This window comes from Lichenostomus cassidix, chromosome 3, assembly GCF_008360975.1.
Source record: "Lichenostomus cassidix isolate B80296 chromosome 3, HeHo_3.0, whole genome shotgun sequence".
NCBI lineage: Eukaryota > Metazoa > Chordata > Aves > Passeriformes > Meliphagidae > Lichenostomus > Lichenostomus cassidix.
Window position 1 is genome coordinate 88,149,119 of NC_139483.1, and position 24,724 is coordinate 88,173,842.

A 24,724-nucleotide genomic window follows, 5' to 3' on the forward strand; every position below is an offset into this window, starting at 1 on the left:
AGCATCTTTTGATCCTTTATTGTGTTCAGGTAGGCAGACAACAGCAGGGGTAATTTTTAAAATTTATGTCTTATTCGCACTTAACTGAAGGGTGAAAGCCCTTTCTGTCAAGTGTGGAGGTGTTTGCTTAAACTTTGTGTGTGAGTGGGCAACACAGGCACTTCCTGCCTTGGTCATTCAGAAAAATCTGCTGCCGTTCAGTGATCCTCAAAAGAGGCTACTTGTTACTGGGGCTACATTTGAGCCCAGAGTTGTCTCCTGGCTGAAGAACTTTACAAACACAACCTCATACACAGACGTGGGTACAAGGCAAGCAGGAAACATCTGTGGGAAGAGATGAACTGGTCACGAGTACTGCTGTGCCCAGTGTACAAATAGCCCATGGTGTCTTGGAAAAGCATCAAGATGACAAGCTGGCCCCAGATCCTGAAAATGGCAGTGGCAGAGGCGGTGAGAGCCTTGAGTACAAGAGCAAGGAGCCTCTGCTTGTGACTGCCATCCATAAGCCATACTGCTTTCTAATGTAGTTGTTTGTTATTCACAGAGAACTAGGGTCAGCCTTGGCCCCGTGTTAGCCAGGCATTCAGTCTGATGAAAACTAACACTTGTGTGTTATTTAATGAAGGTTTTTCTCCATGTGCATTCTGTCACAGAAGGGCAGGACCCATGTGACACAGCTCTGATGTTCCTCCAGAGTTTTCATGGATGTGGAGAGGCAGACATGAGGAACATCACCTAGGCAGAACCTGTAAATAAATAATTAGGGAATGGCTCCACAGGTCTTAAATACTGCTTTGCCTGTGCCAGGCAAGCTTGCATACCTCTCTCAAGTGGAGGGATTCTTGAAGTTTTTGTGAAGGTGGTGAGGGACACCAGCTCCTGCTTTTAGTAACACCTCTTCACATATGAATGTCATGTGCTCATTGTCAGGTCATCCAAATCCTAAAGACAGTGTTCCCACTAGTCTGTCTCCTGGACACAGCAATCATTGAGGCCAGGACTTAGAAGTCATTCTGTTCCTTCACCTGGAAAAGAAATGCTGAATGATGGGCAGGAGTGTATCACTAAACTACTTCAAACCCCTGTCCTGCCCCTCTGGTAACCGAGAGCTCGCTGATCCCCGATGCAGCCGGGGGTCGGGATACTCTGGCAGACCGGGGAAAGCCCGCCCGGCCCTTCCCCGGTGCCGTGCGGGGGCGGCTCTGGGGGGCAGGGGCGTGCGGCGAAGCAGCACGAAGGGTCCCGGCCGTGACCCGCGCTGGCCCCGGGCCAGGCAGGGCCGTGCCAGGGCGCGGGGCCGGCGGGGGCGGTGCTGCCGGCGGGGCGGCTCCGCGGGCCTGGGCTGCCGCTGCGGGCGGGCGCGGGGCAGAGCCCGACAGCGGCGAGCGCAGCCGGCGGCACGGGGTACCGCGGCCGCGGAGGGACGGCGAGCGGCTGCCTGCAGGTCAGCGGGGCCCCGGGGCTCCGGGCAGGCTGCCGGGGTGCATCCTGCGGGGCTCAGCCGGGCGGGGAGACGGACACGGGCCAGGCACGGGCAGGTGCAGCCCTCGGGCGGCCTCGGGCAGCGCTCGCAGCGGGCAGCGCCGCGGAGCAGCGTGGGGAGCGCGGGCAGCGGAGAGACGCGGGGCTGACATAAGGAAACTTGTGCCTCCTTCTGAGCGGGGAGCTGACGGTGCGCTGTGTCACTGATGCGGGGTTGATGTTTTTTGGGTTTTTTTGCAACGTGACTGCGGTGCGTGCCGCAGATTGGACTAGCATGACATCCTTGCTTAGTTTATTGGCACGAGATGAAATAATTTATGTCTCGCTCTGTCCTTCTGTGCCATACAGAAACCTGCTTTATTCTAGCACTGTAAGCAGAACGGGCTTACCGGTTAACTTCTTTGATGGTTTGTGGCATCAGAGTACAGACTTTACAAGAATAAGTAAAGTAGAAGGGTTCATAATAACTGCAATTACACTTGTTTTTGTACCTGGAAAAAAATTTGCTCTGTGCGCCACTTCTGATTATTGCTATTCAGTTGTGTAATGCTTAGAGGTACATGGTACTGTAATGCTTAGATGTACATGGCACTGTGCTGAAAGGATCTGGTCTTCAATTCAAGGATCTCAAAGGCTGGCAAACCCCTCCACTGGTTGTTTCTGAAAGTCTTCCAGCTTCCAGGCACCTGAGAAAGCCTTGTTGATCTGTTAGAGTTAGTAAACTTACTTGGAAGTTTTCTCCAAACCTTAATGATTGTGGTGGTTCTTACTATATATCACTCAAATGTTTATTCAAATCCATAATACTGAACTAAAGGATGAGCACAAAATATTTATTTGAAGAATTGTGCTAAGTAGTTTCCTTAGGTAATTTAGTTTTCATCATGAAGACTTTGACAGCATACAACATGTTAAAGATGTGCAAAATTAGGACAAATTTCTTTTGGGGATGCATAACAGGAGCGCTGTAGATGGTGATGGCATCTCTTGGCAGTTGTGAATTTGGGGTTTGTATCTGATAGCAGTACTGCCTGGGATTCTGGACACCAAAGTTCCAGCAGAGTCTTACCAGTTTGTCAGGGGACGTGTAGCAAAGGTGGACTGAGATCTAGAAAACATAACTATGGGGAAACAGTGAAAGAACTGGAGTGTTGCAGTCTAGGGAAGCAAAAACTGATGAGAGATGTGATAATAATCTTTAACTGTGTAATTGGTTGCTGCAGAGTGGTGGGAAGCAAACTCTTCACCACATACGATGGAGACATGACAAGAGCCAGCTTGCTGAGCTGCTGCAGGAGAGATTAGGTTAAATTGGTCCTGTCTAATTGTACAGGCAATTGAGCATTGATTGTCCAAACAATCACTTACCAGAAATCCTTAAAACAAATGAGATCCTGCCTTCCTGCTGTCAGAGACACTAAATGACCTCTCCAGGTCCCTTAAAGGCTCCAGGAGTGGCAGAGGCAGCTAGGAGGCCAGCCTGTGAACTCACACACTCTTGATCATGAGCATGCATATCAAAGAACCAGCTTTGTGAGGTAAACGGCTCAGTGGTCCATTTATAATATTTCACTCACATGCCTAACTTTTATACTAGATTTTGTGATTCTTTTCCCTTCCGCTCAAACTGCATTTGCCACTGAAGTCTAAGAGGAATGATGGATGATCTGCTGATGAACATCACATCTTGGTTTGACACCATCATAGCCAGTAAATTGGCTTATTGGTAAACGTTAGGAAATTTCATCTTCATTTTGAAGAGTTCTGCAAAGTGTATCACATTGTTTCCTTCAGGTCCTTCAGGTCCTCAGCAATTACCAGAGTGTCTCAGGAAGTCCATGAGGCAGAGTTAATTTGGTCTAATTAGTGTCTATATAGGCCATCAATATCATCTTGAAAAGTACTCAGAATATAATTCTTAAACATATATTGAAATTTGTAGTTTGTCCTACTACATTTAACAAAGTTTTGCGTGGTCCAATTATTAGCCCAATTAATTACAGAAATAGCTGACTGAAATGAGTCTTGGTGGTTTTCTTCCTTTACCTCCATTACCTAGAGTTTTTTGCTGCTTTGCACAATATTTATTATTTTATTGTGTTATTCTTTTTATAGTTATTATGAATTGACATGTTAATTACATTAAAAATTCTACCACATTCTTTGCTTCCAGAAATCAGCTTCCTGGTCCAAAAAAGGATCACTTAAGTTTTTTGAATATCCCTGTTTTATAAGCATGGGAACAGACAAGGTATAACCTGTCTTTCTAGATTATTTGTTATTATTTTTTGTCCCTGTGTTCTGCCCTTACTGTTTTATAGAGACACTGAATAAAGCTGATTCAATCTTTCCAGTGTCTCTTTATAAAAAAAGTGACTCTTTCAATGCTCTTAGTAATCTGTTTTGTTAAGATGACTTTATTTCGGCCTTTTCCCCACTTCTTTGAGCTGACATGACCAGAGCTGAGCCCAGTAACCCTGCTGAAGACTTGCTGTTCCTGAGGCATCTTCTGCTCCTTGCCTCTCAGCTGCTTTCCATCACACCGGCGGTGGCGTGGCAGGCTAGAGTGCTTGAAATAACCAAGATGTGCCTTATAAAATGTCTCTCGTTTGTTTTGTTCTGGTTTGTTGCTCTGGACCCTGTCAGAGTTGCTCTGAATCATCTCAGGGATGAATTTTGTCAGGGCGCAGCAGTGGAGGATCCCCATGGAGGACCAGCAGGGACGAGCCTGGCCTGTCCCATTGCCCCAGCACAGAGCAGAGTCTCTGGGGGACACCAGGGCAGCCCCAGCCCTGCACATCTCAGATCTTTGGATTGAAGGTGGCTCCACCAGCCAGGTCTTTTAAGTAACTAATGCTACTCATCTGGAGTAAAATTTAGGGTAAGCAGAAAGTTGTCAAGAAGATTGCTACACCACAGCAACGCATATTGCTTTGTTAAATATGAACAACCCCATTATAATCAAGGCTTGACATTTCTGCCCTGCTTTTGCTCATGGTTGTAGGCTGAGCCCTGCAAGGCTTCGGTGTTCATTTAGAACTGGTCTGGCTGTGGAAAAACACTATACATAGTAGAAGAAAACTAGGCCTGTGAGAGCATAGAAAAATGGCTTGAGATACTTTTTTTCTCTCTCTCTGGTTTCTGTGGTACTGGGGTACTGTGAGACTTACAAAAGAAACTTTTCCAAGTTACCATTAATCTGCATAGGCATTGTTTTAAAGCAGTGCTGATTGATTTAGCCTTCAAGGGTAGATGTCAGGCACACTATTCATGATTAACAGCAGATAGAAACCAAGGAGATGAGCAATTTTGATCATACTGAATAATACTATGAGTGGAAATGAGAGTACAAAGTAAATATGTGTCAGCCTTCTGGAATTTTGTGTGATTTATCTAATTTCAATGTTGGATTGGGTAATTGATCTTTATATCAGTGTGTTTCATGCTGTAATAAAATAGGATTTAAATAGTGAGAAGTTATTAGCTGTTCTAAGTAAAACACACATACACTGGAATGAGACCCAGTCTCTATAACTAAGAACATGGAAAAATGGCAGGGAAGTTTCTTTGAACTTGATGTAGTGCAAAATAACACTGTCATTCATGCCAGTGAGATTTACATTTTTCCTTGAATTTTCTGTCTCTTCAAAGGGTGTGTGTTAAGTGTACTGTATTAGCACATAAGAAATCTACATTTCTTGTATATTTGTACTTTAAGGCCTCTTCATAATTCAGATTTTTGTATTCCAAGATTTTTCTCTCTCCTGTGGTTAGTTCTGGTAGCTTGCTTTGAAGCTCTAGTTTGAACTAATAACAAAGAGAGGCTGCAGGCTTCTTGGTAATGACAGAAATAAATATGGCAAAATGAGCCATATTTTGATGTGGTAAAATGGATTTTTAGAGATTGCAGAGGGGAACACGAGGAGGGGGCAGGAAGGGTTGAGAAGTGGCTGCAAGGGCCCTTTGGTTGTGGGACTAGTGGTGGGGGTCTTCTGGCAGCTGACAAGGGAGCAGAGACATGAGTAGGGTTCAGGGCATTTTCGGGACAGCGAAGGTTTGGCAGAGATTTGTGGCAGCACAGTCTCTTTTTTTATTCCCTCACGCTTTCCATCCAGACTAGTTCTTCTCATTGTCTTTTTTGCTGTTCCACATTGTGGGGTGCCTTTTATCACCTCTGCAATCATCCATTCTTTCTCAAGTTAACTTTTTTCTTTCCCTCTTCATTGGCCCCTTCCAATCCCTCCCAAGCTTTGGGAAAAGGGCTGGGATCTCAGTGTCACTTGTTCTGGCTTTGGGGAAAGTGATACAGAGAGGTGAGGGGCCTGTGCAGAGGTGAAGACAGCACTTCAGTAACCTTAAAGAGAGAGATTTGCTCCTTCTGGAGTCCTGCATGACCTAAGAGATGTCTGGCAGAGAGGTACAGCAGGTCTGCCTCACATATGCTCACCTCTGTCCTTGGAGATGGTGGCAGAGTTCTGTGTAAATAGGTGCTAATCAGCAGTTCAGGATGTAGCTCTGCCATTCTTATCTTTTTTGGCATAGGCAGAATCTGCTGTAGAAGTGGACTACTTGCTTACAAGTGTGCAGATTTGTCTGTGGAATATGCTAGAAAAGTGTCTTTACCCAAGCTGTCTGTGAAAGGGAAAAATTGTGTTGTCAGAATGAAGAGTGCCCCATGTGTGCTAGGCGTGTACAGTAACACTGCCATTTGATTAGCTCAGAACTTTTTTGTATATTTTAAAGACCACTTACTCTACCCAAAGCTCTGTATTTTTTTGTATTTAGTCCAACTTACCAAATGCACCCTTTTGATTTGCAATATCCAAATTATCAGTTTTTTTCCCTTTTGTGTAATTCTTCAGAGCCATGGTAATGATAAAACATATCCTAACTTGCCTGAACTCATTTTTATCCTACGTCAACAGAAAGTGGAAGAAAAAAACAAACCCTGAGCTCTAGTTTGAAATTAAGCCAACAATTTTTAAAGCATGCCAGCTTGTGTTTTCCAAAATATGTTATAACAATCTGTACTTTCTTCATTAAGTAAAGTTAATGATTTCCAAAAGTTTTCTTTTCAGTCAAAACTGTTTCAGCATATAAAAATAAGCCCAATTAAGGTGATTTGAAGATACATAAATGAAGAGTGTTGCAGCTGGTATAACAGCAGGAGTACATCTGGGCTTAGCCTTTAATAGAAACTTGGAAATCTTGTCAAAAGTACCTTGTACTTCTTTTGGTCTTGGCAGGTAATTCCAATTCTCACCCCTTATGACCTCCCCAGTTCGAAAAGAATTTGCAGGATCATATGTATAGACATCAAGATAAATTTGCATAGTGGTATTAAGAGTACAGTTTATAAAAATATCAGATTATTGAGCTCAGTTTAAAATTTGTGGTAAAACTCTTGCTTCACTAAAGCGTGCAGAATTGTGTGACCTTTTTCCAGGCTAGCAGAGGAGCTGCCAGCAAGCATGATGAGCTTTTTAGACTATCAGTGTAATGCATACATTTGAGGGAAGATGTATGAAGTGGTGCTTAATTCTTTTCCTGATATTGGACACTGAAAATGTTCATATTATAGGTGCAATTAAAAAAGTACTGTCCTCAGTGTCCTCAAACGTAGTTTTTTTCTTAGTCTTTTCACCACTTGGGATATCCTGGGTGTCTGTCTTGGAGCTGTGGCCCAGAGAGGCTCCATTAGACAGATCTAAGCAAGCCTGTTTAAACCTCTTCAGTTGCTTGACCAGATCAGTATGTTCCTCCTTACTTGCACTTGGAATCTGACTCTGGTTTTCTAATGTTTCTCCTTGCCTCATTGCATATAGAGAAGATACAATAATATTCCCATCTGATTAGAAAGGCAGAGGAGAAAATAAACACTGTAAGCATAGCTTCAGTGTCCTGTGTGGAGAGGAGGCAGACAGATCTGTGCAATGACTTAAAGGGTGTGTGAATTGAGCAGAACATGACTTGATAGAAGCAGAAATGGACCATGCAGAATTGTTGGTGTTGTGAATTCACTTCTTTCTTAGCTGTGGGAAATGTTTCAAAACAAAAAAGCATTCTTTGGGAAGTGGCTCTGAGATTAGACTTTATGCCCAAGACAAAAACCCAGGGGAAAGTTACATAATGCTGGACTTTCATTTTATCAGAGGTTTGATTACCCATGGAAAGTGGACATGAGAGTCTCCAGCTCTTAAAGTCTTGGGCCTCATAGCACAGGACTGTAAGGGGTAAAGTAGATCAGTCCTGGCAGAATACAGGCCGAACTGAATGCCAGTGTCTTGGTAAGAAGCTTTTTCCCAAATGGAATGGTATCTGCCTAATTATCACATTTTGCTTAAAAAGTTTCCATTAGGAGGGAGCGGAGCTGGGTGGGTGAAAGTGAGAGGACTTTTGAGATATAACATGAGATTCTCTGTCAACTCATGGGATAGAACAATGTGGAAAAGTAGTGCCTAAAACACTGAAGTTAAGGTGCAGCCCTTTGCTTCATAGCAACTTATTTAAAGTGAAATATTATGTGGAAATATAATAATACAAAGTGTTAATATGGAAGCAAATTTTCAAAGACAACCTCCCTGATTATCTTTCCTACTGAAAAGCAATTGAAATTCTGACCTACTGAAAAGAAGTCCTCTTTGTCTTTCAGAAACTGTCACTTGCAGAGAAAGTAAGCATCAAATGGCAAGCCTAAGAAAACTAACCAAATAAATTAAATAGCTTTTTGAATAGCTCTGTCTGGAAGTTAAGAGAAAAAGAAAAATGGGGAAATAATGTCAGTTAAGAAACCTGGAGGCATTGTTTCCTATCCCTAAAAAGTAAATTTGAGAATTCTTCAGGTCTTATGTAGAATGACACAAGCCATGAGAAATCACTGATGGTAATATGTATCTAAATGCTGGCAGGCAATATATTAAACTGTGAAAAAAATACCCTTGCAGTACAATAGATGGTAAAATGATAAAGGAGGGTTTTTTTCTGTTTTACTATCATGAAAAAGAATGAGGGGTAGGGAAGGGGAGGAAGATTTGCTGAATAGGAATAACAGCAAATTCCTTTTAAAGGTCCTAGACAATGGAGGTTTATGTTTGCTATTCCCTGGTGAATTTTCAATGAGGAGAAAGGAATGTAATTGTATGCCCCTGTGATTAAGTCCATTTGCTGTGCAAAGGGGCCCACATGGCCATGGCGTGCTCATGACTCGGCTGAAACGAACATTGACAAGTTTTGCCAAAAAGGGGAGGGAAGCCAGAATACAGAGGATTTCACTAAGGAGCTCAAAAGAGAGGACAGCTGCACCTAATTTTCAGAAGCACATAGTTGTCTTCGAGGAAGCTAAGCAATACCAAGAATAAAGATTAATTTTTATTTCCTAAAGAGTAAAGACATTCCACTTATTTTAGCTCTTATTTTCTTTCCTGATCTGGATTTAAATAAGGTATCTGCCCTCAGAAGAGGTGTTCCTAGCAAAGGAGAATTTCTTGTCTGTGTATGCATAAGCATACCTACTGAGTACTCACTGTAGTTACCAGTAGTTCATGGTTTGATGGTTCCTGGCAGTAGTAAGAAAAAGGCATTGAACAAAACCATCCTGGAGCTGTCCAATACAGAGTATTTCCTTTAAAGAAGGCCTGGTTATCTCTGCTCTTCAACATTTGACCACATGCAGTTTTGAATTTGTTTCATGGTCACTGTGTCTGATTTTTAAATAGATCAGGGTGATACATATCTCCTGCTCCTGCAGAGTTACTTATAGGATGCCTTTGAAAAGTTGGGCAACTGCAGGCAATTAAATCTTTCTCAGAAATCAAACAGATATGAAAATTCTGTTATGTGGTGATTTCATTCTGAAAACTCTGCACCATTAATACCCCAATAGAACTCAGGCATGATGATTGACACCTGAAGTATGTAATCACTTAAAATCATTAACCTATTTCTGTATTTGAATAAACAGCAAGTAACCTTTCTCTCCTGAAAATGAATAGATCAGGATGTTGAGAACATCTTGATACCTTGGAAAATATTAATAGTTATTATAACAATTGTTATTAAATAATCCTGTCTTTTTGTGACACAGAATTTTTCATACTTTTTTCCTGAAGTGGTTATTTTCTAGTTTTTGTTTGCATACACATTTTCCACTAGTTGATATTTTCAATCTATTTTTGTCTTCATGGAATCTTATTTTACGGTACGACCGAAAAGAAACTGGCTTTCTATGGTTGTATATGCACTTTTTTCTCCTTTAGTACTGTCTGAGAACCAGTAATCATGTACCTAGAGTTCATCTTCAACAAGTTCATTCAAAACATACATGACAGTATTTGATTTTAAAAGACTAAAATTAAAGCAATGCTTATGTATTATGTTATAGTTGCTAGTTGTTATGGCTAAATTATAGCTAAATTGATTGTGAATTCTGATGAATTATATAGTCCAAATAGGAACCAAGAATGTAATCACACATTTTAGAATGAAGCTCAGAGACAAGTAAATCCATTTCAGTCATCTAAATCCATCTATTTCTTATCATTTAAGCAAGAGAACACTATATGATACTATCTTTGGCTTACTTTTTTTTTTGAAGGAGATGACCCTTATATAAAATCAAACTGAGATTGTAAACAACCATATGAAATTATTTAGCCTATTATGTGGATTATCTAGAATTCACACACCACTTACATAATTATTGAGGTCTTAAAGTACCTCCATATACCACAATTTTTGCAGTGGCAAATATAAATTCTGTAAAATTACTGTGAATGGACTGAGTTTGCATTCTCATAGGATTCAGTATTTCAGTAGTTTGGTATTTTGTAAACATATTATCAAAATTGAGGGGATAGAATTTCAAATAACGGTTATTTTTGTTTCTTTTACATGAAAAGCAATGTCAGATGGAGGTTTGAGCATTGCATATAATTCTGTTACTGGAATAGAATAGCCGGTATTTAAAGATTCAAGTTATATGATGTAAAGTGTATGCTTATTTATTTTGATGGCTTCCTGACTTATTTTGTTTGCAGGCCTAGTTGTACAGACAATGCTATATTTATTTAGGCCTTAATGCAACAAATTACAGTCCAGGTGCAGATTTTATGATCCATTGAGATGACAATTTTTTTTTTTTTTGAGTGGAAGCTGCAGTCTATCCAGTCATTTTAGGCTGAAGAAGTCACACTGTGTCTGTACAATAATTGGTTTTGTCTAAACCCACAGATGCTAGTTTTACAACTTGCATGTAAATGCTATATTTATTTTTACATGTCTCTGTTAAAGTTTATATTTTATACTTCAGCATAGGATGTAGACAATAACATACTTTAATGAAAAGGAATTTGTCCATCTCTCTGTTAGTATTAAATTCTGTACAAAATTCTCTATGTTCTTTGGTGCATTAAGGTAAGGTAATATTACTGGCTTGTAGCCAATAGCACACTCAACAGCGTCTTTAGGATTTTCCTCCTCAGGATGTCTCTGAGCAGAGCTCAAGAAGTGTCTCTCTGACACTCGGTGATGCTCTCCAGCACTGACAGCCAACACTTGCCCGGCTGTGCCTGACTCCAGATTACCTTCATCATCAGGAGGTTGCCCTCTGGTACTGGGGTTTCAACACCTCTTAGTCATTTGGTACATAAGGTACTTCTTACCTTACTAGAGGACAAAAATATACAAATAAAGCTTTATTACAATTGTGAACCTTTTTCTAAATTCATGTTAATTAAGTCTACTCAATTTTTTTCTGTGAAGCAAACTTCACAGACAGAAAACATCATATAAAATTGACTGTGTTTAGAAACTCTTCATCTGGATCCATTTTGATTTATTTTTGTGTATGTTGTCTAACATAAATTATTTATTACTATATGTTGGATAAGTTGGGTATATAACTTTTTTCTTTATTTTTTCCATGTGTATTAAATGATTTTCCTGTTGCTGTCTTACTGTGTTTTCAACAGCTTATCAATCCCACAATTTAAAAACGAATAGATATTTTCTAATAACACTGTAAAAATGATTATGAATCTCATCATCATGGTGAACAAATATAAACCAAATTACTTTATCTTGGCTCTCCATAGCATAAATGTAGGCACTGATGAATCTGCAGATTTTGTGTTGTACCACAACAATAACCGGCAGCACCTCGTTTTGAGACTAACTACTTTATAACTAGTATTTATAAATTAACTGGAGCCAAAAATGTAAAAAATTGCTTTTATTACCTCCAGCATCTTTAGTGTTCCGATGAAAAATGGTCAGACTCTTGGAAATGTTGGCAGACAGTTAAGAATTGGCTATAGTACAAAAGGATCATTCCCGAAGGGAGGCTGCAGAACACCATGGTCTGAAGAATCTCTGCTAGTAATGCTGTTAAACCATGGCTTTTCATTTACTGTAGGAAATAGAAATTGGCATTTAACACATGCATTTATCTCCACAAGCCTTCTTTACAGGAGGTCACTAAGACTGCATGCATAGTGTTTTTTCTAATTGTATAATCCTTAGCCTCCAGTACTAGAACAAACCCTAGAAACACTCAAAGGGACGCTCAAGATGTGTTCTTGGTAACATGAAGTGCATTAGGTTTCCCTCTTGTATGTAAATTCATCTTTTTAAACAAACAAACCAACCAACATGAAATCTACCATTTTTCTAAGAGCGTGAGTTTGATGTTAAAAAAGAAAAGCTCATCTCAAATTGAACAACTCTGTATATGTCTGAAAATGCATTTGGCATCTTTAGAAATGTCAAGTTTCTGGCACAAATAATAATATATTCCTTTCACTTAAAAAAAACCCCAACCTTGTATTATATCTTTTGATAATATAAAATTTTTTTTGTTTTTAATTTGTGGTATTTCTCGGAAAGCTAAGTTGTACACCTGGTTATGCAAGAAAGCACAACTCGCACTTTGTTCAAAGTACTTCGTACTTTGTTGTGTATGCAACTTGCCATAGATCATAGTAAATGTGCCATGTTGTTTTATTCATCCTTTTGCAACCTACATTGGTGACAGTAGACATTTCTTAATGGACTCTATGGAAAATAAGTTACTCATGTCTTGAATATTTTGAGAGATGGGAACTACTTTGGAACAATTAATCTGTGCTTTTGAAAGAAAAAATGTTCCCTATACTTTTCTAACCTCTAATGGCCATTTAATTCAACTGAGGCTAATTTAAGTCAGGTTGGCTGATTCAGAAATATGACACTCTTGAATTATTAAGAAATTCTTGGCCCCTTCATGACAAAAAGAAGCAAATAGCATAGCTGTTTGCACTGTTCTCTTGAACAGAAAGATTGCAAGCGGAATGGCATGAAGGAGACAAAATAGAATCATGTAATCCTCATGGAAAAGTCTTTTAAGATCATCAAGTCCAACGGTCAACCCAGCACCAGCACTATGTTCTTCTTTAAACCATGTCCTCAGGGGAAAATCTTTGGTTGTTTACTGTGTGAGTTATAATATATAATCCATATAATAAAATATATAATCTCTCAGAATAGTCTGTGGTAGGTCATCTGGTAAATAATATTAACTGTTTCTCAAAAGAGGGAGAAAAGTGCCTGATTTATTCTGTTTCCCTGGTGGGAACCTAAGAGGTGTATGGGTGATGAGTGCTTATGACTGTTTGGGATCACTGCTGAATACAGTAGCAAGTCTCATCCCTGGGGGCCAGACGACTCTTTAACCTAAATGATGAAGATTTCTTCATAGAGTGGGAGGAAAGAATTTGCCTTCTTCCCATGAGTAAACTGGCAAGATGGAACAGGATGAAGCCTTCCACCCCCACTCCATCCTTGCAGTGCCAGACTGCAATGTCAGGAAATGTCTGCAATGGCAGAGGAATAATTTTCTACAGTTTTGAACATTGAGATTTCTACGAATTTCCAAGTGCAGAACAAACTTGCATGGCCCTGTCTGTTGTTATTGTTGTAAAATCAAACATCCTGCATCTTTGCAAAGCCTTCGTGATGTGGCTTGTCCACTCACTTGTTGCTCAACTCTGTAGTTACTTTGTCCTTAGTTGTTTGGTGGACTGAATGAAACCATATGGTAGGACTAGGAAGGAATTTTAAACTTTATAAAAGTAATAAAAATAATTGTCTACCTGCAACAGGCTGTGAAAGTCATCACAATGTAAAGAAAGTGAACTGGATTACTTGCTGGAATACCTTTAGTCTTTTTGCAGGTGTAAAGCAGCTGGGTGTGGAAGTTCTGCATGGTTTTAATTTTTGCTTACGATCATACTGATCTGGAAATGCGAGTATTTCTCAAAGTACCAAACTTTGGATGTACTTGAAACAGCAGATGTTTGTTTTCCCCTTCAAGCATGCATGTGCTAAAGTTATTTTTTCTTCCCTCAAAAAACTGTTTAAAATCTTAAGGATTTGATTTAGCTCCACTGAATACAACTGTAATTCTTTCAAAGTTTTACTAGTTCAGGTCCTAATTTCCTCTAGAATTTCTACTATTTCCATTCCTTCATCCATCACAGCCTCCTTTGAGTGACTTGTCAATATTTTCAGTGAAAACAAGACAAAGTAAAAAGAACCCTATAATTTAGAAAACATAGAATTGGAAAACCTAAAAATCCTTTATATCTGCTCACCTTATATGATTCTTACTGGATTGATGTCAGTGAGTTTACATATTATTAAAATACTAACATACAATCAAATGTTTTAGAGGGCAGTCTACTTCATGGTGCCTTTATATACGGTCTAAAGGCTGTACTACATTGAGTAAATGTCCGTCCCTTCTATAGTATAAAACAGTAACATTAGGTTTTGAAGCTTGAACAGATAGCTTATTATGCTTTTCCTGTGGCTATGGATTTTGTTTTTTAAAAAAAAGATTAGTCTGATTTGCCTTTAATTGAATTTTTCCACAAATGATGGAAAAAGCAAGACCGTTAAAGAATTGCAAAGGACTAGGCTTTCAAATGAAGTTTTGATGCCTTTGGCTAGTGCAGGGGTCCACAGCATCATTATTATCCTCTCCAGCCTTTGACATTACTTATATTAAAACAAATAATTGCATTAAGTATAATTGTGGAAAAAGACAATGAATAACACCAATGGGCATGGTGCTGGAATCCAAACCTGTTTGGAGGATAAAAAGGAGAAGGGAATAAAAGAAAAAGATAAGACAAAAAATATAATTTCTATTTCTGATGTTGGTCCTTACTTGCAGGAGCCAAATGAAGTCTATAGACTAATTCTTTCCTTCACGCAGTAAACTTATTTTAAATCCCCTCTCGTGTATTTCTTACTGCATCTCTCTTGTTTTCATGGCAAATGTTGCAGTCATCACATTGCAAATAACATCGTAGCTTAGCCAACCTTACCCTCCCTTTTTTAAAAGTGGAGAATGAAAATAAAAAGATGAAAGGAATATAAGTGTAATGGGAAAAGAAAGAAGTCTGTGAGGAGCCATTAGCAAAAATGGGTGTCTGACATATGAGGACCTAGTTAGTCTGGTAGCACTGACAGTGCATGAGTCCTGAGCTGTCTTGCTTTTCTGAGGGCTTTGAGATCACAGCAGCAACTGATGAACAACTCTGTGTATCTCTTGTCAACAGGGCATGATCCAAAAGTAGTCTTTTAATCGCATTAGGAGTTCTTACTTGGATTGATTCCATTTTTACATTGCCTTTATGACTCTTTTTATCAACACTCATTGTTAGAGATTGTTGTACCTTTATCTTAGATTTAAACCAATTTCTACAGTGGTTTCATTGCTAAATTACACATAATTATATGTAATTATGTATAGTTACTTTATATAATTTCTAGTTATTTCATTATGTGCCCCAATGATTGTTTCCCTTGTCTCTGGCCCAATTGAACTCTAAATTCCTTAGTGCAGACAAACTGGTGTCCCAAACTTTTGCACCAGGTAATAATTTCTATTAAATTGTTTTCTCTTTCCCTGTTTGGTAATGTAGATGTTTATACATGTGCATACTTACACAAAACTTGAACTTTTGGATTTCCTGTAGGAATAGGTTGAAACATTTCTTATGCAGGATCCTATTATCGTATGCAAGGTTAATTTCAACTGTACAATTTGAGTGTCAGATTTCATCCTATTGATTAACTGTTTTGTTTTTCTCGAGTCCATCCAAGGAGGGAAAGTTCAGTGGAATATCAAGATGCTTGATAAAGAGAGAAAAAACAGAACAGGCTTTTCACAGATGGGATTAAATCATAGTTTCAGGGAGACTTCAAATTCATTTGTTGCAGCCAGAAATCTGAGCTGCCAATTGTGGCCACTTACATAAGTTGCCCATCCTGTATTGTTTCCCAGTCAGTCGTGAGTTGATCCAGTAGCTCAAATGCTGTGCTGAGCCTCCTTTTGCTTTAACCCATAGTAACTAATTGCTGGTTCCTGACACAGCATTCTCTTGGAGTGGGAATAAATCCAACTAAGTGTGAACTGCCAGAATAAATTGGATTAAAAAATACAAGTCTTCTGTGACTTCAGACGCTGGAGTGTGCAAACAAACTGTCTCTGCTGTAGACTGGAGGAATCTGTGGGTTTGTGTGCTTTACTGAATCATATGAAAAATAAACAGTCAGCCCTTCCCATTTAAGAGGATTATTTGCTTTCAAAAATATGTACCTTCTTACTTGGGTTATAATATTATCAACTTCTTACTTTAGTCTTCAGTATATAGCATGGAAGCTGGTGTAAAGGCTTTAGACAGTTGATACAAAGCCTTCTTTCCAAAATCTGCTGAAAAGATAAATTCATTAAACATCTCTGCACCTTTATATATTCTTCATAATACTTTTTACATCATATGTATCTCAAAGCTATAAATATGAAATGTAATCTTAGCATGTAGTATACTAATTCCTGTGTGTTTATTTTGTTTCTGCTGAATATCTCTAATAATAGAAATTGTAATCATGTTGGAGAATTGCATTTTAAATACTGGTCCATTGAATTTTTTTCTTACCTATCCCTAAAATGTCTACTGAGTGAAGATTTAAGTGGTTTACTTATCAGTAGTTTTGGTGATGCTCTTTTGACTGTTAGGTCAACTGTTTTCAATGAGAGATTTAAATTGTATCTGTGGCACAAATGAATGAAATATCAAATAGTCGAATGAAATATCAAGTAATCTTGAACTAGTAGTTACTGCCTTCACTGAGTTTTGAGGGAGAAATACAAAGTAACGTTGGAACAGCAGAACAGACCATGCTAATGTGTACTTGAGGGACCAGAGATGTATATGCAGAGGCAAGTGAGATTGATTTCTAAAAGTGCAGATGACATGTGATGTTAATATTTCTCTGATGTCTCCAATATTCATTCATGTTCTTCACATGCTTGGACATTCATCTTCGGCTGACTCATTAGCTTTGCCACCAACTCTGCACAGCTCCCATTGCTGCAGCTGTGCTCTTTGTTGACATCCCTTCTCAATGTTTCATGTGTTTCTCCAGCTCTGTTTGGAGATCTCTGTTTTTTGGTCTGTCTACCAAGTAGGCTTTTAAATTTATAAAGGGAAAGCAAGCAAAACTATGCCTCTTGCCCTTGCTTACTATTTAAAAAAACATACGGCAAAGGTGGTGGGAATGGGACAGATGACCCAAGCAATGCCCCCATTAGCCTTTTCCTTTTAAGGTAGTCCAGGAATTGCTTTCTGCTTGATTTCAGAGTTAGGAAATAAAATACCTGAAACTGTGCACTATGTGTACTTTGTATTGGGATGTATTCATATATAGACTTAGTTCAGCTATTGCTTAGCCAGAACGGAACTGTTTTGTAACACTTTTCATCCTTGTTGCACTGCTACTTACAATAAAAAACCCAAAGAAAACTCATAATATATGTAACTTAAACACATAATTTTCTTTCTTGACCCCTCTTAATAAAAACAATTCTGTAATCAAATATTTAATGTTGTAGAAAACTGCTGGTATGAATGTAATTATACTGCTGATTACTCCAAAACTGTTTGATTCAACATATAAATAGAAAGAAATGGTAGGAGGATACTGATGTACTTTTCACTGTGGGAGATTTTATCTATTTATATGCAAACTTGCATTTATGTACTTATATGTATGTGTAAACCAAGCCTAAATCAATTATATCTTTACAGCCTCACCCTTCCCAGGAAATGCTGTTATTCTTTTAAATGTTTGCAAGTATAACAACCTCATCAGTTGTGGCCACCAAGAAAAATAAATGAGAAAGTACAATATGTGGAAAACATTAATGCAGAATGGGACTGAAATCCAAGTGGAAATAAACACAAACTCAGATGAATTACTTGATGAAAGAAACTGACTTAGAATAGCTTCATAGACTTTTTGAATGCTTAGGAATGGTAGTAGTAGGTAGAGACAGGAATAAACAGTTAAATGTAAATTGCCCTAACATTTTATTTGCAAATCCCATTAATTTTGAAAATGGAGGGAGCAAATATAAAAAGGTAGTGATGCAATATTACATTACTTTTCTACATTACTTAATGCATATTAATCAGGATTTTCAGGGTTCCTTTGTCTTGCTGCACAGTTCCTGTAGTATTGCATAAGTTTTGAAAACGTAAAGAATGTGTTGTATGTCCTTTCAGTCATTACTGTTATAATGTATTAATGCTTGTCCCTTTGTAGGCCAAACTTAATGATCTCTAGTTGAATTATGAGATGTTTATGTAGTGATGCAATATGAGAGAAGTGTTAACTTACACTTGGAAAGCTAGCTAATATGTATAACCTTTAGTCTGGTTATTTTCTCAGAATGCTGGAAAAGGTTAAAACCATACCCTTCCAGGATTTCTTCTTAGGCAGTAACTATCAGTGGGAAGAAGTGGAGGAAGAAACTCTTCCTTTCAGTGTAGTTCTTTAGCAAGAAATCTTCATGCAGTAGAGAAGCCAGGGTTTCTAGAGAGAAGAAATCTCTCTATGAATTTGAATAGTGACAAAACTGCACTGAAGAGCAAATATTTTTGATTCTGTAAGATTCCAAATTGCTCTAAATGGAAAGTTTCCTCAGAGAGTATTCCTGGGAATAGTAAAATGATATATTTATCTGGGCTCTGGAAAAATTGCCGTGGAAAGACTGCATCAGTAAACTGCCCTTTGAGATACAGAAGGTGCTGCTTTTAGGCATCATAAATGCGAAGTGGAAATACTGCCTAACCTGCTTAGATGCATAAATTTTCTACTGAAAACTTAAATTGGATGTGAAGTCATTCTGCTGTGCATACATACAGAAGATGTCATTTGAGCCTTTGTGCACTTCTGTATAGCAAAGCTGTTCTGGGAATTGCATGCCTTTGCCATCTGTAACACACTGACAGTCTAGAATTCATTTGAAAATCAAGTAGGGGCTGTTGGTTTCAGTAATGGCTGTACCACATTTCCACTGTACAGGAAACCTGAGTTCAGTTCCTTTCCCAGTCAGCAGTGCTCAGTGGTCCTGTTGGTGCCACACTGCTGCACAGCACAATTGCACTGCCCAGAAGAAAGCACGAAATAAGTTGCAGGAGCTGTCCAATTGGCTATGGCTGCCTAAAGTAACACAGCATGTGGGTTAGTGGCTGTGTCTCTGGTTTCCAAACTTCATTGAGTTTTCCTCCAATTCATGACAAAAAGTGAATGTGCATGGGGGAGGCTATCACCTGTACCACCATAGGATATGGGCTGATGCAGCCAAGATGCAACCTTTCTCTCCTGCCTTTGGTGAAGACAGAAATAATACCTTGTGAACTCTACTGTGGTGGAGAACAGGGTCTTACACTACTACCCCGTACCGTGGGTTCAAGGGTCTGGTGTTGAGTGACACTGATAGGGCTTTAACTTTCTTGTGCTCTCAGATGCAGAGAAATTTGCCTGAGTCTTGATGCAAATCACTCAGAAATACTGTGTGTGCTCTCCAGCCCCTCACTTTGGGAGCTCAGAGCAGAGGCCTTTACATAAGCTGTTCTCCCTGTCTGAGACAGACCATTTTTCCTTAGGAGGCTGTTTCCATTCACTCTAACAACTTTTTTGCTATCAAAGTAGCGTGTAAAATACCAAGATAAAAAGCATACAGTGGAAAGAATGGCCATCATAAGTCACACTAAAGATCCATCCAAGCCAGTATCCTGTCTCAGTTAATATGTCATTAAATCTTGTGGCTTTAATTTAAGCAATTTTGTGGAGTTTGGAGATAGCCATCCTATACATCACCAGAGTTACAAAGCCCATGGTTGCAATGCTCTGTCCCATTTAAAGTGGAAAAAGTAAACAATTACAATGATGCCTTGAAAAATACCATAACACGAATCACAGAATATCTCAAGCTGGAAGTGATCCATAAGGATCATGGAGTCACAGCTGTTTGCAGGTGCAAACCAAATAAGGAACAAATGTGAATCCCATGTCCATCTGTTTTTGTGTCTGTTCAGACAGGTTTACCTTCTCTTAGTGCTTCCCTGCACAATCTGACCCAGCTCCTACAGGTCCTGCAACAAAAGGTACTAAGACCTTGCTTTCATGTAGGGGTCAGCAGAGCTCTCAGGGGTGGGGAATAAAGCAGTGAGCACTTCCATGGACCACCATAGAGACAATTTTCGTCTCTGCTTCTCTTAAAAAAACCTGGAGATAGAAGGAACATGATAAGCACTGATGAATTTTGGCTTTTGGCACTGTCACTGGAGAGGTTCTGGGCTGATATTAGGGGTTGCGTCTCCATGGTGGAAATAAAGCACTTGGGGAAGAATTTTCTTTAAGTAGTTTCAAGTGCCCTTTTGTTGCCTGTTCAATAATTACTGTGTTGACATGATACAGCAGCTGGGGCTCTGGAATTGTTGGTTTGGCATCTCTTTTGACTTTTAAAAGTATAGTGCTCTAATATTATTTCCTTTCTAGTAAATTGAGCATTGGAATACTCATTGTCTGATTGCTTAAGTTCTGGGTTTATCCTTTTAATTTTGGTTTCTATTAATAAGTCTGTTTTGGACTACTAAACATTTATTTTGGTTTATACTTAAAAGAAAGTTCTTAAGTAGAGGCTTTGCTGAAAATGAAATAGAGGATTCTCACAAATGGAAAAGACGGCCTGTCAAAGGAATGCAGTTTGGTTCTGTGAATCAGATAAGCTTGTTTTGGCAATTATTTTACTGATTATTTTTAAGAAGTATAAGAATGACCATGGTTTTCACCAAAAGAAATCTTGCTGTGATGTGATGTCTTTCAACATCAGAGACATAGGCTGAAGGCTGCTGTAGCATTCCTGATGCCTCTCTGTACTCCAGGACAGCCAGAAAATGCTGCTAGTAATATGAATAACAAAATATGGGTCTACCTTGCAGTTATCTGTAATCAGAAAGAGAAATTTAATAACAGAGTAATTATGGTTTTCCTTTATTAACTTTGGGGGATTATATTAGGTAGGAATAGCATTTCCTGAAAGTTGACTTTTGTGTGGTGAAATGAATTGACCCTGAAAATTGCATTTTACAGTGAAGGATGAGATGAGACAGTACAAAAGAGATTCAGATTTCTTTCAGAGCCTTGAAATTAATGGATCTCTAACATAATACTCAGAAAATTTATCTTTTTTACCATTATGGTACTTTTTTTTTCAATAAACATAATAAATATTGCTTAATTAAAGTAAACTTGTCAAATAATATTTTTAACAGCAATATGAGACTAAAATTGCATGTTTGCTTGACAGGGGGTTATAGTTCATAAACCATGATAACAAAGGAGATAACCATGATAATAAGGAGAGGGAAGAAATCAAAAGTTGAAGATGTATGTAATTTATGTAATCTTGGATGTTACAACACATAGTCTGCAAGTCTTGGCTCTTCTGGGAAGGGCTGGGGCTTGCTGAGACCCTGACTCCTGGTGTCAGTCTCAGCCCTGAGTTAGAGGAGTGGGAATTGTCCCAGACTCCCTGAAGTAGCCAGGTGTACCTGATACATACACACTTGCCATATTTTAAATCATGCTCTTTTGGTAATGTCTTTTTAATGGCTACAGAGTGGGATAGTGGGATAGTGTTTGGACAAATGTGACAAGGAATGTAACCTACTCGTGAAGGTGCCTAGCAGGAAAAGTGCATAAATGCACCTTGGTGAAAACTGAGCTTCCACAGAAAGGCTGGTGAATGTTGTTGAGTTTAGAGTCTCAGCTTTGGGCTTACATGCTTGACTGACACATTTTGGGTCAGTTCTTCATTGCAGGGTGGCCATCCAGGCTTGCAGATTCGGTTCAGAGTTGTTCCTCATACACAGTGTTATAACTGCAGAAGCTTGGGTTTGTTTGGTAATATAATAACACTGTATTTTCTTTTCATTTTCTCCATCAGTTTTGTATCAAGACCTTGAGAATAAAATACACATGGCACAGATCGTAACATTTTTTCAGATGCTGTCAGTTCTGCTACTTCATGATTACGTCACAGCTGAAGATGGGGAAACAAGAGCAAGTAAGGTCTTAATTTTTTCATTTCAGATAAGTGCAACTTCAAAGCATGCCTTGAATTTTTAGTATCCATTTTGGTGTTCACAGGTACACTTCTGTTGATGGTGATTTTTTCCCAGTATTAATTTTCCTGGTGAAAATCCTGTAACACATGAAAAATAGCTTAAATATCTTATTTCTCCATTAGCATTAGGAAGGGAATTTCTTTATTTCTTTTTTTTTGTGTGTGTCTTGGAAATGCCCAAGGGGGCAGATGGAGCTGTAAAGCTCCAGTCTTGATTTAAAATTGAGTCCTGAGTATTTGTATTCTCATTATTTCAGAAGTCATGTTCTGAATAGCTTAATGTTATCTGAGAAACTAAATATGGAAAAATAAAGGTTCTGTGAGAGGAAACTGAGATAACTCTAGTTCTGGGTCAGAACTTTTTGCATATTCTTCAAAATTAGCATCTCAAACCCCACCAAACCATTTTTATACTCTAAATCTGGTTTACAGAAAAGAAAACATTAAAGCACGGTAGCTTTTTTAAAGATAAAGTGACTGAATAAAAGGAGTGAGGAAGAATTGCCTTTAGCCACAATGGTAGTTTCAGGGTAGATCCTTTTCCTCTAGTTTTGCTCTCAGTCCAGAAATTTTCAGTATTTCACAACAAACCCCATAAAATTTCTTTTGGTCTCTAGAAAGACTTTTTTTTCAGCCTACCTGCTCTAGCAGTGTCCATCAAAAATGAATACTCTGCTTTTAGCAGTGTCCAATGATATTTGAGTCCCTCCTAACTGAAACGACTCTGTGATTCATACCCCTGGACCACTGAGTGATGCACTCAGCTTGCCCTTTGCTCCTCCCAGTGTCTTTTCTCTTCACCACCACATGCATTGCAAAAGCATCTCTCCAGCAGACTGTGGTCACTTGCTTTCAAGGAAGGTGAAATCTTGTCTTGACCAGAAGTGTCCATAGGCAGATTTCAGGATAAGGCAAAGCTCTCCTTCCCATGGTGGAGCTGCAGACTTAAAACAAAAAGGCAGTAAGGCCCATGACCTCATGTGCCATGTTATCAAAATAATTCCGTCTGGTTTTGGTCATGTCCTTGGCACCTCATGTGTCAGTTATCAAAACTTCTTTCACGGTCCATGGATGGCAATTCTCTCCTTTAGTAAGCTATTCCTTCCATCTGAGAATGGGCATGTAGGATGGATAGGACTTTACTGTGGAAATGCTTGTGTCTGTCCATGGCCTGTAGTTGGCAATTTAGTCTAAAAACTCAATTTATGACTACAGCTAGGAGAGCTGAATCCATGCGTAAGTCATCATGCAGTTACATTGTATTTATTAAATGCTTATGTGATTCTATATCCTGGACGTTGAGCTCATTCACTGAATACTTTTCTCGTGGAAAAATCAGAATGTGCTACCAGCAACATTCTATTAAGACTCAGGATTTTATAATATTAGTTCTGTAGATACTTTGTAGCAGAAGTCAGTTCAAATGTATTTGTCAAAGGATTCTGAAGTATTCAGACTATAGCCTTTTTCTGCAGTGTGCTCGGTTTGCTAACAAAAAGGAGTTTTTATTTTTATCATCTCTGCAGATGAGATATGAAAAAACCCAATATATATTCCTCTCTGCTTATTGAATGAAATACAATTGCCTGCTAAGGAACTGAATTCCAGAATTTTTCATAGTTGTTTCTGGTGCAAATGTAAATACCAGAAAATCGTGTGGCTTTTAGATACCAAGTTGGATCTGCTTAGCTTACACAATCTTACACAAGTTTTCCCTGATAAACTGCTAATTCTTTTTCAGCTGGAATGTATTTGTCAGTATAGATCCTAATACAAACACTAATTGATAGGAAAAACATTTACTGTGGAAGAAGAAAGTGAAAGTGTTCATTGAAATATTTTTCTGATTTTTGGTTTTTTTTAGGTTGCAGAACTGCTCCAGCAGATTTAGTTTTTATCTTGGATGGCTCTTACAGTGTTGGCCCAGAAAACTTTGAAATAATCAAAAGTTGGCTTGTCAATATTACAAGAAATTTTGACATAGGACCAAAGTTTATTCAAGTTGGAGTTGTCCAGTACAGTGATTACCCTGTACTTGAAATTCCTCTTGGAACTCATGAATCCACTAAGAACCTCATCAGGGAAATGGGGTCCATACACTACCTGGGAGGAAATACAAGAACAGGAAGAGCTATTCAGTTTGCCTTTGACCATCTTTTTGCAAAATCTTCAAGATTTTTAACAAAAATAGCAGTTGTTCTTACTGATGGGAAGTCCCAAGATGAAGTCAAAGATGTAGCAGCAGAAGCAAGGAAAAATAAGATCACTTTGTTTGCTATTGGTGTTGGCTCAGAAATTGAGGAGGATGAACTTAAAGCTATTGCCAATAAACCTTCATCAACTTATGTATTTTATGTTGAAGACTATATTGCAATATCAAGAATTAAAGAAGTTATAAAACAGAAACTCTGTGAAGGTAAGTGATTATAAAATATTTTAGGTGTGCAAAATGCAGTTCTGTACACATATTTTTTAGTTTCACAAGCAGAATACTTGATTGATGTAACCTAAGGGACCTGATACTCTTTACTATGATCTGCTTTCTTTTTGATTTTTTTGTGGAAATTTCTCTCAAAAAGTTATTTTCTCTGTCAAACACAGAAGTATATTTGGGAAATATTTGGTGTTTTAACACAGTATGTGTTTAATTTCAATATGTATCCTTTTGCCCTAAGCCCAATTTTTTTTTATTGATAAAGTTTAAAAACTCTAAAATATTTG

At 38.6% G+C, this 24,724-nt stretch overlaps 1 protein-coding gene across 1 annotated transcript in view; it reads left to right on the forward strand.

Moving 5' to 3' along the window:
- The first annotated feature begins 1,326 nt into the window (after positions 1-1,326).
- Positions 1,327-24,724, forward strand: part of COL21A1 (collagen type XXI alpha 1 chain) — an 85,947-nt gene continuing 62,549 nt past the window's right edge. The window contains exons 1-3 of the mRNA XM_085056621.1: positions 1,327-1,444; positions 21,824-21,943; positions 23,868-24,419. Coding sequence (XP_084912747.1) covers positions 21,856-21,943; positions 23,868-24,419 — 640 coding nt within the window. The 5' untranslated portion in view covers positions 1,327-1,444; positions 21,824-21,855. The remainder of the gene's footprint in view (positions 1,445-21,823; positions 21,944-23,867; positions 24,420-24,724) is intronic.